The 15,716-nt window shown below is 40.0% G+C and overlaps 1 protein-coding gene across 1 annotated transcript; it reads right to left on the bottom strand.

The window, feature by feature from the left end:
• Nucleotides 1-382: 382 nt before the first annotated feature.
• On the bottom strand, nt 383-15,701 carry CTBS (chitobiase). The gene is made up of 7 exons (XM_008064791.2): nt 15,582-15,701; nt 11,274-11,412; nt 10,545-10,753; nt 6,457-6,628; nt 4,529-4,626; nt 4,035-4,196; nt 383-762 (listed from the first exon to the last, which is right to left on the bottom strand). The coding sequence occupies exons 2-7, from the start codon at nt 11,314-11,316 to the stop codon at nt 541-543; spliced, it is 906 nt and encodes a 301-aa protein (XP_008062982.1). The 5' UTR covers nt 11,317-11,412; nt 15,582-15,701; the 3' UTR covers nt 383-540.
• Between the last annotated feature and the right edge of the window lie 15 nt (nt 15,702-15,716).

Raw genomic sequence — 15,716 nt, forward strand, 5'->3', positions numbered from 1 at the left:
CAAGAACATGAGTACTATATGGAGTCAGGAAGCAAAAAGATTATTTTCATCAGTTTGATTAACTAAAGGAGGAGACACTAAATTGCAGATTTTAAGTGTAAAAAAAATGAAAAAGAAAGTATAACACAAACTACTTCTCAAAGGCTAGGTTTAAAAAAATTCTAAGTGAACAATTACCACTTCAAATTATACATATATTTAAAATTAGCACTGATTTGTAAGCATATATGTTAATGTAATGGAGGAAATTTGGCATAATAAAATTCTGAAAGCCTTTCTGCTAATTAAATTAGTATGTTGAAATATCTCATAGAAAAGTACTTAATAGCCTAAGTTGACTTGTTTCTTGCCTTCATGTTCCTGGATACTGAAGGTAGAAATATGTATTTTTCAAATTCAAACATTCAAAGCTTTTTTTATTCCTTGTCTGCTTTTTTGAGTATACTAATAACTAACATATACGGCAACATGACCAAAATGCATCCTTTTTTAATATCTTCCCGAAACCAGAGCTATGTATATAGATCATTTTTCTGCATCTTAATAGTTTGACAAAAGATGTTGATCTCTGAGCAGCTCTGGCTTTAAGACTTTCCACATTTCTTCAGTTTGCTGTTTGGCCACAGTCTCTCCAGAGTAGTCAAGACAATTGGCATTCCACATGCCAATGCCCCGCAAGCCGTAGATGTGTATATATGCTGCCTTTAAAGAAATGCTCTGAGGGTTATCATACCACACTTGGTGAAAATGGCCCGCAGGGTCCTGTGCAAATGAATTAAAATGAACAGTTAAAGTATTCAGTACAGTAAGAGGGAAAAAATTTCTTAAGTTGAATGATTCCTAGCTTTGGCCTCCTCTTCTACCTTGGGGAGGTGAATCTTCTCTTTCTCTCTCTCTAAATTACTTTTAAATAAACTATATTTTCTAATCTAAAGATTCAAAAAGGATACAATGGAATAATACACATTTCAGGGCAAAATATAATATTTCCCCACTCAATTGTTCCATGGTCCTGTATTTGATACAGGCAGTCTCGACTTACAGTGGTTCAACTTAAAATTTTTAGACTTTGCAATGGTTTTATAAGGATATCTAATATATTTTTGACATATAATATTTTTATAGTTTTATCAGGACATGACCCAATCATAAATTAAGGAGCATCTATTTTCTAGATATTATTGCTTATGACACTTTTAACAATAGCAAAGACTACACAGAGGAGTCTACTAATATATTCTACTTAAGGTCCTTCTAAAGTTCTGAGAATTTTTTCTTACCCCGATCCAATGACTATCAGCCAAGATGTACATTTGTAAATGTGAATCACTTGTGCAACTTTAAAAAATACAGATTCCTGGACCCTACACCACTTGAAACTCATTGAATTATAATTCCCCAGTGTTGGGTGTAGGACATATATTTGTTTGTTTTGCATTTTCATTAGGTAATTCTTTTTTTTTTTGGAGTTGCGGGTCTTACTCTGTTGTTCAGGTTGGAGTACGTGGCACGATCACAGCTCACAGCAGCCTCGACCTCCCAGGCTCAGGCAATCCTCCCACCTCAGCCTCCCAAGTAGCTGGTACTTCAGGAACACATGCCACCACTCCCAGTTAATTTTTTGAGTTTTTATAGAGACAAGGTCTCACTATATTGCCTAGGCTGGTATCCAACTCCCAGCCTCAAGCAATCCTCCTTCCTCAGCCTCCCAAAGTGCTGGGGTTACAGGTGTGAGCCACCACACTAGCTCTTCTAAAACCAGTTTATATACTTTTTTCGATTCCCTATAGTTCCTGAAAGCACGCCTAGCTAGGAGCGCAATAGATGGTTTGTTTAGGATTAATCAGCCAAATCAAAAGGCAATGGCAATGGAGGAGGAAGTACCTCCTTTTCTAAGTCTTACAGAATTAATTGTAAAATCCTGTTAGGTCTGGACTTCTTGGGTAACTTAGTACACACCTGATTAAGAGCCATAAAGTAGACTCTGGCCTTATGCTTATCTTCTGCCCTGAACAGTCCCTTCCACCCAGCATCATCTGCCTCTGTCTAGTACTGACACACTCTGTGTCAGGAGTCAAAAGGGGAAACAAAGGGGAAACAGAGAAGAGGTAAAAATAGAGGCAGGAAGTGGTGGTTCACACTTGTAATCCCAGCACTTTGGGAGGTGGAGGCGAGAGGATTGCCTGAGTCCACGGGTTTGAGACTAGCCTGGGCAACTTGGCGAGACCTCATCTCTACAATAAATCAAAAACTTAGCCAGGCGTGGTGGTGCATGCCTGTGGTTCCAGCTACTTGGAAGGCTGAGATGGAAGGATCACCTGAGCCCAGCAGGTCGAGGCTGCAGTGGCCATGAGTGTGCCATTGCATGGGTGACAGAGTGAGACACCAACTCAAAAAAAAAAAAAGAAAGGCTTGTGAGTAAAAACCATTCACTTATTTTTATATACTAGGAAACTTTTTAAGTCAATTCTGATTTAATGCCAGTAACGATCTGCTGAGAGTATTGACAAGGGTGACTCCCCTAAACAGATTTTCAGTGTACACAAAACAGCCTTCTATTGGAAGAAGACACTATCTGCAACTTTCCTAGTTAGAGAGAAATCCGTGTTTTGAGCTTTAAAGCCAAAGTATAGGCTGATTCTCTTATTAGAGACTAATGCAGCTGGTGACCTTAAGTTGAAGCCAATGCTCATATGCAATTTAGAAAAGCCTAGGGCCCTGAAGAATTATGTTACATGGACTCTGTTCTACACATGGAACAACCAAGCTTGGCTGACAGCACAGCTGTTTGCTGAGTATTCTCAGCCCACTGCTGCAACCCACTGCTCAGAAAAAAAAAGATTTCTTTCAAAATATTACTGTTCATTGACAATGCACCTAGTCACCCAAGAGCTTTGATGGAGAACACAAAGAGGAGAAATGTTGTTTTTTCATGCTAACACATTCTGCAGTCCATGGATCAAGGTGTAATTTTGACTTTTCATTCTCATTATTTAAGAAATACACTTTAGACCAGGCGTGGTGGCTCACACCTGTAATCTCAGTACTTTCGGAGGCCTAGGAAAGAGGACTGCCTGAGTCCAGGAGTTCAAGACCAACCTGGGCAACATGGTGAGACCTTGTCTTTACAATAAATTAAAAGATTAGCCAGGCATGGTGGCGCACACCTGTAGTCCCATCTACTTGGAAGACTGAGGTGGAAGGATTGCCTGAGCCTAGCAGGTCAAGGCTGTGGTAGCCATGATTGTGCCACTACACTCCAGCCTGGGCAACAAAGTAAGACTCTGACTGAAAAAAATAAAATAAAATAAAATAAAAGTAACATAATCCAAAGTAAATTCAAAGCTAACTTGTACTTAGATTTTGAGGTATAAAAAAACTTTTATTAAGCTAAAGGTAAATTATAAAACTATAACTTTTCTTTGCCACTTTGGTATAGGAACTCCTATTTATTTAAACACTACCTGACAGAATTACTAATCATGTACTATACTTCTTCAGGTCTCTTTTGTGTAGTCTTTTTATCTCTAATTTTTAACATTGCTTATAATTTGTTTTAATTGTGAAATAAATTTAAGATAATACAACTTTCCCATCGTAGTGAATGATAACACATCTCCTGTTCTCAGCCCATTCCTCCCTAGGTAAGAGTCTCATCCAGAATCTTTAGGCCACTTTGAAATAGAGGCTTTTAGAGGTGGTGACCTATTTGGGCCCATAGGCCTTTCAGAATCAACAGTCACCATGACATAATTGTCAGCTATGAAGGCAATCCTATTTGTGATATGCACATTTTTACGGCATCATCTAAAGTGAGAAGTGGCCCAAGCAGGGTAGTTTCACTATTAGAATTGCTCACCAGGGAACTAAAGTTCCTGATTACGCAGATTCAAGTTTACTCATATAAAGAGCAGCCTATATGTTAAGCCCAAAGAGAAAACTGACAGAAATTCTTAATATCAAATGCCTAATTATGAAAACAAACAATTATGAAAACTAATGGAATAAATGCTCTGACTTATGAAGAGTCTTACTTTATAGTTATAATAAGGAGCCTGCTGATGTTTATCCCATTGGCTTCCAGAAATAGAACTATTTATCTGCTTCATGATCAGCTGATAGGGCACCTGACGTCCAGCAGCGTCACTGCAGGGAGCCCCCCGGAAAGGGACTTTGGCAATGGTACAAACATGATCCTAGGAATGCAAAAATGTTCATGTTATGGATGACCAATTAAGTAAATCTTAAAAGCCCAGTCAAAAAATAAAAACAACATGTTAGAAATACAACATGTGCTATAAATAGATAACCTAAATATACTGATGAGGGTTAAAAGAAATTTCATTATTCAGTGAAAATGCACGATAATCAGAAGCTTTTGGGGATTAAATAAACATAAATAATTTTGAAATCTCAAACTATATTTCAGAAATTCTAAATAAAGTTTATATATTCCTAGTGAAAACAAAAGAGGTTCTAAAAAATATAATAGAGAAGAGAAATTATATAATGAACGACCCGGTCTTACCTCAGAGAGATTCAGGCAGGTATAATCATAACCATACCAGGGAACACCCATGACAAGTTTCTTAGGGCTAATGCCCATCTTGATGTAGTCATTATATCCTAGTCAAGTAGGAATAGAAAAAGCATCATTGTTTCTCTTCATGTGTCTGTTAATGTGTTCATACAAGCTACACAATTGCTAGAATCTGGGTTTGTAAAACAGGTACATTTATGCAAAATATTGATAGTCTTTCTCTAATATGATATTATAAATCTTATCCCTTAAGAACTACAAATTCCAGATCTTGCTTTCTAAACCATTTCTTTCTGAATAAAAGAAAACATTCAAAACAATTAAGACCATATTGAAACAAAAAGTTCACAAAATCTAGGAAGAATGACACATTTCAGGAGAGCACACTAACTATGTCTATTAAGACATGATCTATCTAAGACATGATATATTTGATATTCTAGATTCTAAAGTTTCACAAATGTTCTATATAAGTCTTAACTTCCTAGCAGTGATGGTCTCAGAATTTCTTATAGAAAGTACAAATGTTCTATGTTTTACAAATATTCTGTATGTATTAATGATAGTTGGAAATAAGAAATGTACCTCCCTCTTATTCTGTAAGTAGATCATCTGTAGTTAGAGGAAACGAAGAGAAAAATGAACAAATTCTGGGTACTATCAATCTTTATCTTGGTCAATGCTGCAAAACATGTTTCCACTGAGATACTCCCAGATTATACAGAAGGTTGAGTTAAATAAGCCTATTGCTTGTCAGAGCATTTAATGTTATTATACACTGTTAAATATCCAAAAGAGGGGTGGGGTATGCATCATTTCCCAAACATATTTGATAATTAACCTTTTATTTTTATTAATTTTTATTTTTTAGAGATAAGGTCTCTAAATGTTACTCAGACTGGCTTTGAACTCCTGGCCTCTTGCAATGCTCCCACCTCAGTCTCCCGAGTAGCTGGGACTACAGGCATATGCCATTATGCACAGCTTGAACCTTTTATTGATAGAACACAATTATCATCTCTTTCATGAAACACGGTTTGGGAACCCTGAATTAAACAATTACCTTGTAATTTTAACAGAATGAAATTATCTTTCAAATTTAAGTAGTATATGTTTGCGATCAGGCTATTCTATCCAAACAATTAGGGCATGATAAAATAAAGCCAAGTTCTAAGATTTTACCTCTGCATGAAAAAGAAAAAAAATCATATTAATTAATCAACAACTAAGTTGACACTATACCGAAAATTTCAGTTGCGTTCAAAAGATAGCACGTAATCTTTAATTCAGTTGGCTGATGGCATATAAACCAATCCAAACTTTGAAGAGAATAATGTAGAGGCCACATGATATGAGTGACAGGTCAGAGGTATTCAAATTCTAACAGGAGCCCAATTTTTAATATATCACAGATTATTAAATAAATTAAAGCAATCCTATTAATTATATGATGTAGGTACCCACACCATAGCTATCTTTGCCAATGAATTATCTCACATTGGTTATTTCAACCAAAATACCCTGCCAGATTCTAGATAAGCAACAACCTTCTTCATATAACTTCATGATAAGAGGATTGGACTTGAAATTAGAATACCTGATTGAGTTCTAACTATGTAATATTATATTTAATAGCTGTGCAACCATGAGATCTTAACTTCTTTTATCTGACCTACAATAGAGAGTTAATAATAATATACCTATCCCACAAGGTTGTCAGAAGAATTAAGCGAAAGCTTTAAAACTTTTTGTATATTTTAAAGGTTTCCCAACCAAATGAAGTGATTTTTATATGTTTCAAGCAAGCTTTACAAATGAAAAACGTATGCAAGAAACTTAGAAACACTAAAAGACATCTTAATAGTTGAACTTCTGGAATTAATATTGCTAATAAGTTCTCATTTTTGGATTCTTACCAGTTAATGTCTCATTATAGGGAGCATTGGCTGCTGCAATACATTCTGACCAGATCTGACTTTGTTCATCATAAGACATCACAAAGAGAAAGTCACAAGCATCTGCAATTCCAGTATAATTATAGCACCTTCTGTCTATGTTCTTTGGAGACCAAGCTACATCAAAGGTTACCTGTGAGGGAAAAAAGAAAGTATTTTATATAACAGAGTCATATATGCATACTATGACAGATTGGTTTTGATCATTTATTTTCTTAACTTATACCATCTAAGAAAAAGTGACTGCTTACAGCATATGAATGTAGGATTTGACATGTATAGAACAGGAACAGTTCTAAGAAATATATTTTTTGCTTACATTTGACTGACTCAAACATATATTTGGGCATAAATCCAGGCACAGGACACTATATATAAGACGGGCTTCAAACTCATGTCTTGAGAGGCCAGGGTGGTAACTGAACTGATTGAAAGAAGCAAGTGTAATGACAGCAGGGTGTGCCAGTGTCCCCGAGTAACTGGAGAGGAAAGGCACTAAAAGAATTCAAATGCAAAATTTAAAAATATTGTACAGGCTAGATATAACACCTGCTGGTCCAACCTGAATGGGTTGTGAGTTTGAGACCCTGATTCATGATTACATTACATGGCAGGTTTAGCTGGTATTTTATGGCCCACAGGTATGGATTAGTAAACTCAAAATGTTGAATAAACCATTTAAATGATCTTATTTTATGAAAATATTCAAATAAAAGTTGAAAATTATATTATCTTTAATGTTGAATGGTGAGCCAGCCAGATCAAAGAATGAATCTCTTTGTTTATTGCCTTAACCAAATAACAATTAGCCTTATTTTATATGTATACAAATGCTCTAAAACATCATTGAGGTTGTTTTTTTTCCCTCTTAACTAGACACTCAATAAACACTTACTGATAAATTATTTTAAGAATTGAGATACTTTAGGTAAAATTTTTATACATTGGTCAATTTATTTCTAGCAAAGCTCATTCTAGGTCTTCCTCAAAGTTCTCTCTATAATTCTCTGAGGATTAGCACTAAAGGAAGCTCTGCTTTATGAGGGTAAACTTTCCCCAATAGCTCTCCAGCAAAATAGGTTATGAAGTAAAATTGTTACATATTGGACCTCACTTTATACTGCCCCCTATTACAAAATGGGAGATATAGTAATAGAGAAAATAAATGATTACATCTAAGCAGGTAAATTTCACATCCATTTTGTAAGTTCTTACCTCTCTCCTTAGCATTAATTTTGTATTCACCTGGGTTTCCTGTCATACTTAATCTCATATTTTTGAGAAGGTAGTATTAGTATTTTAGACAATGACTAGACAGACTAGACTTGGGTTCTAGTCTTGGCTTTGTTATAACTATGTCAGTTTCACTGCTTAGTCACTTACAGCATTGGAATCTGTTTTCCCACTTGTAAAAATAAAGGTGTAGAAAGAACTCTCCAAGGTCATTTACTTCTAGCTCTTAATTCTATGATCACAATTCTGCAAACTACAGTCATCATCTTATCCCCAAAACGTATTTCCCCCTACAGATTCGCTATTATAGTTATTTTTTGCTGGTTACTAGTTTAAGAACCTTTGGGCCATTTTCTGACTCTTTCTTCTTCCCTTGCTACCCAAATTGAATCTCACATTTTCCTTTGGGTAGTCTCTCACAGCTGTTCTGCTCCTCCCTTTCCATTCATTAATCCATTTAATAAGTATTTATGGAACACTTGCTGGCTTAGGGTTATGCCGTCATCCCAGTCTAAACTAAATCTCTAGATTGTTGAATTCGTCCTTATGGGTGTTCCCTTCTCCTCTAGTTTTATGAACTACTACAGAATAGTCTCCCAAAACACGATTCTACACGTGTAACCCATTACATACAGAATAAAATGCATACTCGTGAGTCTGACATTCTAGATCTTCCACAATCTGGCCTACCTTTGCAACTGTACCTCCCACTAATTCACCTAACATGAATTTAACATAGTAGCCCAGATTGTTCTAATCACCTGTCAAACGTGGAAATCAATATTCCTGCTGCAGGGTCTTCACTCGACATCTTCCTCCCTGCCCTGCCGTTTCACTTAAGTGAAATTGGCAAGTAGGTTGTTTCTCACATATCCCAGACGTCAATTCTAACCTATTAGTAACAACTATCTAGTGAATAAAGGAAAAGTTTCTGCAGTCAAAATTTAGGAGGAAGAGGGGGATATGGGTGGCCTGTATGCCAGGTGTTTGCCTTTTTGGCTGTTTGACTTTTGAGTTGGGGTTTCATTCTGTTGCCCAGGCTGGAGTATAGTGGCACGATCCTCAGCCTCCCAGGCTCAAGTGATCCTCCCTCCTCAGCCTCCCAAGTAGCTGGAACGACAGGTACATGCTACCATGCCCAGCTAGTTTTTTGATTTTGATTTTTGTTTTTGTAGAGACAAGGTCTCATAGCCAAGCGTGGTGTCTCAAGCCTGTAATCTCAGCACTTGGGGAGGCTGAGGAGAGAGGATTGCCTGAACCCATGGGTTTGAGACCAGCCTGGGCAAAATGGTGAGACCTCATCTCTACACTAAATCAAAAAACTAGCCAGCCATGGTAGCACACATCTGTAGTTCCGGCTACTTAGAAGGCTGAGGCGGAAGGATCGCTGGAGCCCAGCAGGTCGATGCTGGGGTGGCCATGAGCATGCCACTGCACTCCAGCCTGGGCGACGAAGTGAGACTCCAACATACACACACACACACACAAAGAGACAAAGTCTCACTATGTTGCCTAGATTGGTCTCAAAGTGCCTAGGCTCAAGCAATACCCCTACCTCAGCCTCCCTAAAGTGCTAGAATTATAGGTGTGAGCCACTGCATCCAGCTAGTATTTTCTATTCTTGATCTAAATTGTACTCATCTGAAATGTTGAACTCTATTCTGGCAGATCTTCCCTGCTTGCATGAAACCATAGACATGTCAATCCTTATAGAACTTATTATCTTACCAGTAATTCTCAAATTCATGATGACCAACTGTAGCAGAATCACCTAGAACACGTGGTAAAAATACAGTTCCCTAGGTTGTATCCCAGACCTACTAAATAAATCTCAGGATATTATAAACAAGCACTCCTAGGTGACTTTGAGACAGGTTTATAAAACACTAGTTTGTAGTACTTATAATGCCCTAAACTGGAATCAATATATATCCTACTTAACCAGTTTAAACATTTTTTAAAGTCAAGAATCATTCCTTTTTTCAATAAACACTTTTTAAGCACTGTATTGTGCCAGACAAGAAGGTGGCCCTGTTTTCAAAAATCTAGCCTAGTAGTTCTTAACCATAATTACCTATAAAACTTTTAAAAAAATTATGGACTCTGAACTCACCCAAAACCTTCTGAACAATAATTTCTGAAAGTCTCCAGTACGCATGTGTGTGTGTGTGTGTGTGTGTGTGTGTGTGTGTGTGTGTGTGTGTGTGTGTATGTGTGTTTACTGTAAGACCCCCGGTTATCTTGCTACGTGGCCAGGTCTGGTCTGGGGCTGCCCTATCCTTTGTTCCCCGTCAATGCCTGGCAACATGCCTTGTGCCGTGACTCTCTGCACTGCTTATGCTCCTTATGGAAGTAGGGACACACAGTGCCTTTTGCCACAGCTCCACAAAGCCTGTGGAGTTAGTTCTTGAGCCTTATGGGGCCTCGGGTGCTTTGCGAGTAATTAAGAGACTAGGGAGCAAGGGAGACACGTTCCTGGAATTCTCTGGACTCTCGGGCTGTTTCTGTCCCACATAATGAAAGCCAGTTAGGCCCTTCCTGGTTCTCGCCGGCTGCTGTGCCCAATACTTGTAATTCTGCCACAAGGCAAGTAGTGGGGTCATCCCAGTATGGTATTTTGATGTGGAGAGAGAACAGATTTAGCACCTTAAAATTCCTTAAGAACATCAAAAGTTTCAGAAAAATGTTTAAGAAAATACATGCTGAAATTCTTTCCTGTTTCATTACCATAAAACTAAGATTATATTTGTCATACCCTCATGAACACATTTTGATAGGGAAAATATGAGGTTTCTAAAAAATAAATGAATTTTTACCTGTGATCCCTCAATTTCACGATGGAAAGAGTCTGTGGTTTCTTTGACTAAAGCAGTTAATGCATCATATTCAGGTGATGAACAATTAACTTCTTGCTCAATGTCTATATTAATTCCATCCATATGTTGTGTCTTGGCCAAATCAAGTTTTTGAGCTATCCAGGATGCTCTGAACGTAGGATCAATGATATCCTTTAAGGACACATCTCCTATGAAAGAAGCATACATCTTTTATACATATATGCTTTTCACAGATTAATGACATTTATTTCACAAACCTACACGAAAGAGATCAAATAAATGTCTAAAACATTTCATTGTTTCGGAAGACTATGCCCCCTAATTTAAGTTTTCCAAATGAAGACTATATAAAAAATATCAAAATAATAGAAAGCCATTACTCACTAATCTCCCAAATAACCATTATGAATGATTAGTAAAAATCATTCTCAAATTAGAAGCAGAAATTGTGGACTATGACCAAGTAAAAGTTATAATGCTAATTAGGCAGTCACGTTTTGTTCAAAATCATTCAGTGGTCTATTTAATTATTTTTAAAATATCTGTATTTGTAAATTGAACTATATATGGTATCTAAGATTAATTTTAAGATCCTAAAAAAACAGATAAACATGAGAAGGAAATTTTGTTTTGGAAAGCCAGGATGATAGCAAGTGATACAGATATAGTTCCCAATTGGCTAGACACACATATCTGGTAAAAACATACCTTTAAGTACTACTCTGGCTCCTTTTGAATGAGCATAGCACATAAGTTCTGAGTCATATTTTCCAAAAACAGCCACGGTTGTAATCTGTGACCAATCATAAGATTTCCAAGTTTTCTGTCCAACATCAAATACAAAGACCTGCCAGAACAAGGATAAGCACCATGATTTAAACCAAGAGAACCATGCTGACCGTCCAAAACAACATTAAGCAAACACCATCATACACCAAGCACTATGGTGGACACTGAGGGTACAACAGTAAGAAAGACATGGGGGCTGGGCTCGGTGGCTCAGCCTGTAATCCCAGCACTTTGGGAGGCTGAGATGAGTGGATGGCCTGAGCCCAAGGGTTTGAGACCAGCCCGGGTAATTTGGTGGGACCTCATCTCTACAATAAATCACAAAAACTAGCTGGACGTGGTGGTGTGCTTCTATAGTTCCAGCTACTTGAGGCAGAAGGATTGGCAGAGCCCAGCAGGTTGATGCTGTGGTGGCCATGAGTGTGCCACTACACTCTAGCCTGGGCGACAGTGAGACTCCGACTGGAGAAAAGAAAAAAAGAAAGAAAAGAAAGACTTGGGGTCCCAATACAATTGGTGGCAGCGGTAATTAGCCAGGCATGGAATGTGTGGAGGAGTGGACCAGGAAGAAACAGGGGAAAGTGCAGACAGAGAGAGCATGGTGGCTCCGTAACTAAATGTTCGGTGTGGTGACGCCTTGAATCTGCATCAAGACAGTGCAGTGAAGAACCAGAGAGTGGCAGGCCGGGGTTAGATCATGAAGGACCTTGTATTTCCCGTTGAGAAGTTAGTACTATGATATTTATTCTAAGGGAAAGGGAGAGGATGAAAGCATTTTTAAAAGGAGGAGGTATGCATTTTAGGAAAATCCTTTCCACTACAGTGGAAGATGGATCAGAGAGAGGCCGAAACTGGAGGCAGAAGAGGGAATGCAGGCAAGGGATGATGAGGACCTCGATGAAACTGTGTGACAGTGGAGATACTTGAGCAGACGTGGGAGATTCCAAGGAAGTAAAACCAGCAGCACCTGGTGACTAACTGCACGAATAAGGCAGAAAGCCGTGTGTTTGATAAGACCCAACTTCCTGTGGCTGCAGACACAGCGAGATGCTGCTTTGACCATGTGTTTTTTGGTGAAGTTAACTTCTTACCCAGGTCAGACCCTTAGGCTGCTGATGCTATGCTTCTCTGGTATTTTTTCCCCCCACAGATAATTCTAGAAGCACAGAAGTTTCGTCGATCATTTTTATTTTATTCCAAGGTATTAATTCACTGATTTGGCAGTTACTGAATTCCAGTAAGATAAACAAGGGGCACTAGGGATACTGAGGTTAAGAAAAGAGACCAGGTCCATCAGGGAGTTCATCATTTAATCACAAGAGTATTAAGTACTAACCCTAACCCTAACCTGTAAGGGAATAGGGGTCTGTGCCAGCATACGAAGCGGGCCTGCAAACCAGGTGGGGCTGGAAGACTTCTCTGAGGACTACACACTTCAGGAGAGGGCTGAGATCTGTGGAGTGACAGAGGAGGGGTACCTTAGGGTAAAAGAGTGTTCTCCACAGAGGGAAGAAAAAGCCAAAAGGTCCTCATGCCTCAGGAGAATCCTGAGCTTCCGAAACTGAGAGGTCAGTGTGGCTGCAACAAAGAATTCCTAAAGGAATGTGGGATTGGATAAAACTAGGAAGGCAGGAAGTGGCACAATCAAGTAGGACCGGAGAACAACTGAGGAGTTTCTCTTTTACAAGGGAGGACCCCCAAATCCCCAGAATTTATTTATAGAATATTGTGTATCTATTTTTCCGTGTTTAAACTTCAGTCACCTTCAAAGTACTCTCCATTTGATGCAATACGCCTATCGAGACACTTTTTGCACTGCTGAAAACAGTTTTTGAACTCGTCTGTTTTGATGCCTTTTAGTGCTCCTGCCATTCTTTGTTTCACCTCTTCTGCATCAGCAAAACATTTCCCTTTGGGGATTTTTTTCATCAGGGGAAACAGACAGAAGAAGTCACTTAGGCAAGATCAAGTGGATTGGGTGGGTGGGGCCGGGGGTCATGTCATTTTTGGTCAAAAACTGCTGAACACGCAACACAGTGTGGGCAGGTGCACTGGTAAATCACGCATCGTCAAATAGACAAACACGTTGAATCTCAAAAAAAACCAACAAGACAAAACACCGAAGCCGAACGCAGCCTCTCACGACAATGCTAGCTGGTACACTGAAGCTGATGGGTTTCTAGAACACTTACCTACGGGTGGATGCATGTACTGCAAGGGACCTGTTCTCCAAAAAATAATTCTGATTTTTATGGGGTTGCCCCTCATATCTTGGGATCAATGGGAAGACCTTAGAGTTTTCAGCAGGGTGGGGGATAGGATTTGCATTAATAAAGAGAGATCACCCCAGCATGGTGGCTCACACCCATAATTCCAGCACTTTGGAAGGCCATGGTGAGAGGACTGCCTGAGCCCCAGGGGTTCAAGACCTCATCTCTACAATCAATCAAAAAATTAGCCGGGATGGTAGCGCATGCCTGTATTTCCAGCTACTTGGAAGACTGAGGCAGAAGGATCGCCTGAGCCCAGCAGTTAGAGGCTGCAGTGGCTATGAGTGTGCCACTGCACTCCAGCCTGAGCGACAGAGTGAGACTCCAACTCAAAAAAAAAAGAGAGAGAGAGAGAGAGAGAGATCACTGGGCCACGGTGAGGCGAATAAATGGGAGAGGGAGTCAGGGTACTACTATACAAATTAAACACACTTAATTTTCTCTATTTTTTAAATTTTCAGGATTTACCATGCATACATAACTTATTTTTCTGCTATTTTAATTCTGGTAATTAAGATTTAATTTGTTAAAAAAATACTGAGAGCCTGTGACATAATAGAAAATTTTTAAAAAGCTGGATGAACCAATTGAATATATAAAGGAAGAAAATGACATAGTCGTCTTTGTGTTTGAAAAACATAGAAAAGGCCAGTACAGAAAAAGACCACTTACCAGGAGCATACAAAGCATAATTTCGCTTCTTTGTATGACTGATTTTCAAAATGCCACAATTTCTGCCTCTTCCATTAAGTATGGGGTGCTACAATAAACTGAATTGTTAAAAACTTTTTATTAGAGGAGCCATTAAACTAAAACTCTAGGGCCTTGAATGGCTACTTAAGCAAAGTACAGGCCAACGTAAACAGTCACACGAAACATAAATTCAGTCTATCAGAAACTACCATCTCACCTCTAACTAGAAACTCCGCCAGGTCGTATCTAAATAAGACCTCACCACAGCTAGATCAAGTAATTATTTCACTTTGCTTTTGCCTTCAGCCTGTAAAAGCCCACTGTGCATGCTGCTAAAAGCACACACGTCTGACACTCTTCTGCTTTGAATGCTGACAATTCATAAACCGTTCTTTGCTCAAATAAACAAGGTTATTTTAATTTGTCTTATTATTATTTTTTTTAACAAGAGCTTGGTCAGGTTCCCACACTAGGCAGGTACCTCTCCATGGACACTTTCACCACTTTTTTTTCCCTTCCGCTAAGTTATGTATCCGTACTTTTGGACTAGCATGTAAATGCCCCCACCTCAAAGTTAATGGACTAGATTAAGGCCTAGAACGCATTTCCATCGCCACGGAAGGACCGCTCTTGGGAGGAAACCTTTGGACCTTCCCAAGGGCGCCCCATTCCTGCTAAGGTCATCAACTCCAGGCAGTCAGGTGGTTTCAACGCTGCTCCCGGGAAGGATGTTTGATTCAGGTTGTCAGAAGCCCTGACACAGGGTAAGGCGGATAAAAGGACAATTTACCGAAAGTCCTGTTTTTAGCACCCTCCTCGGGTGGTTTTGAAACGCCTTAAGGGATCGCACTGGGACAGGGGAGGAAAGCAAAGCAGACACTCCGCTTCCAAGGAGCTGCTGGAGCCCTGAGACGCTTGCCAACCAAGTCCTCATTCCCTTGGAGCAACGCGCTGTCCCGGCTCCCTGGTTTTGGCACGAGTGCCCGGGGAGAGGCAGCGCAGGGGCATGAGTGGAGCCCGCCTTAGGCGTCGGGCCTGGGTTTGGGGACTTGCCGGGTCTGGGACACTGGGAGGGGTGACTCAACCTCTCTGCGCCCGCGTTTCTCATCTGCCAAGGGACGGGAATCCGGACCCAGGAAGGCCCTCCACGAGGGGTCCCGTGGGTGCCGGCACTCACACCCCCTCTCCGTAGGACTCCGTCCTGCTCTCGCTTCTCTCCGGGCCTCGGGGCCCAGACCCGGAGGGGCAGGGGACAGGCGCTGACCTCGAAGTCGGGGCGGCGGCGGATCGGGCGGCAGAGCGCGGGCTCCCGGCACGGGCAGTCGGGCCCGGCCGCCGGCGGCGGCGCCAGCGCCAGCAGCGCCAGCAGCGCGAGGAGGCGCGGGCGTCGGGGCTGCGG

The sequence above is a fragment of the Carlito syrichta genome, unplaced genomic scaffold, assembly GCF_000164805.1.
Source record: "Carlito syrichta isolate Samal-C Ts95f unplaced genomic scaffold, Tarsius_syrichta-2.0.1 Scaffold308051, whole genome shotgun sequence".
Classification (NCBI taxonomy): Eukaryota; Metazoa; Chordata; class Mammalia; order Primates; family Tarsiidae; genus Carlito; species Carlito syrichta.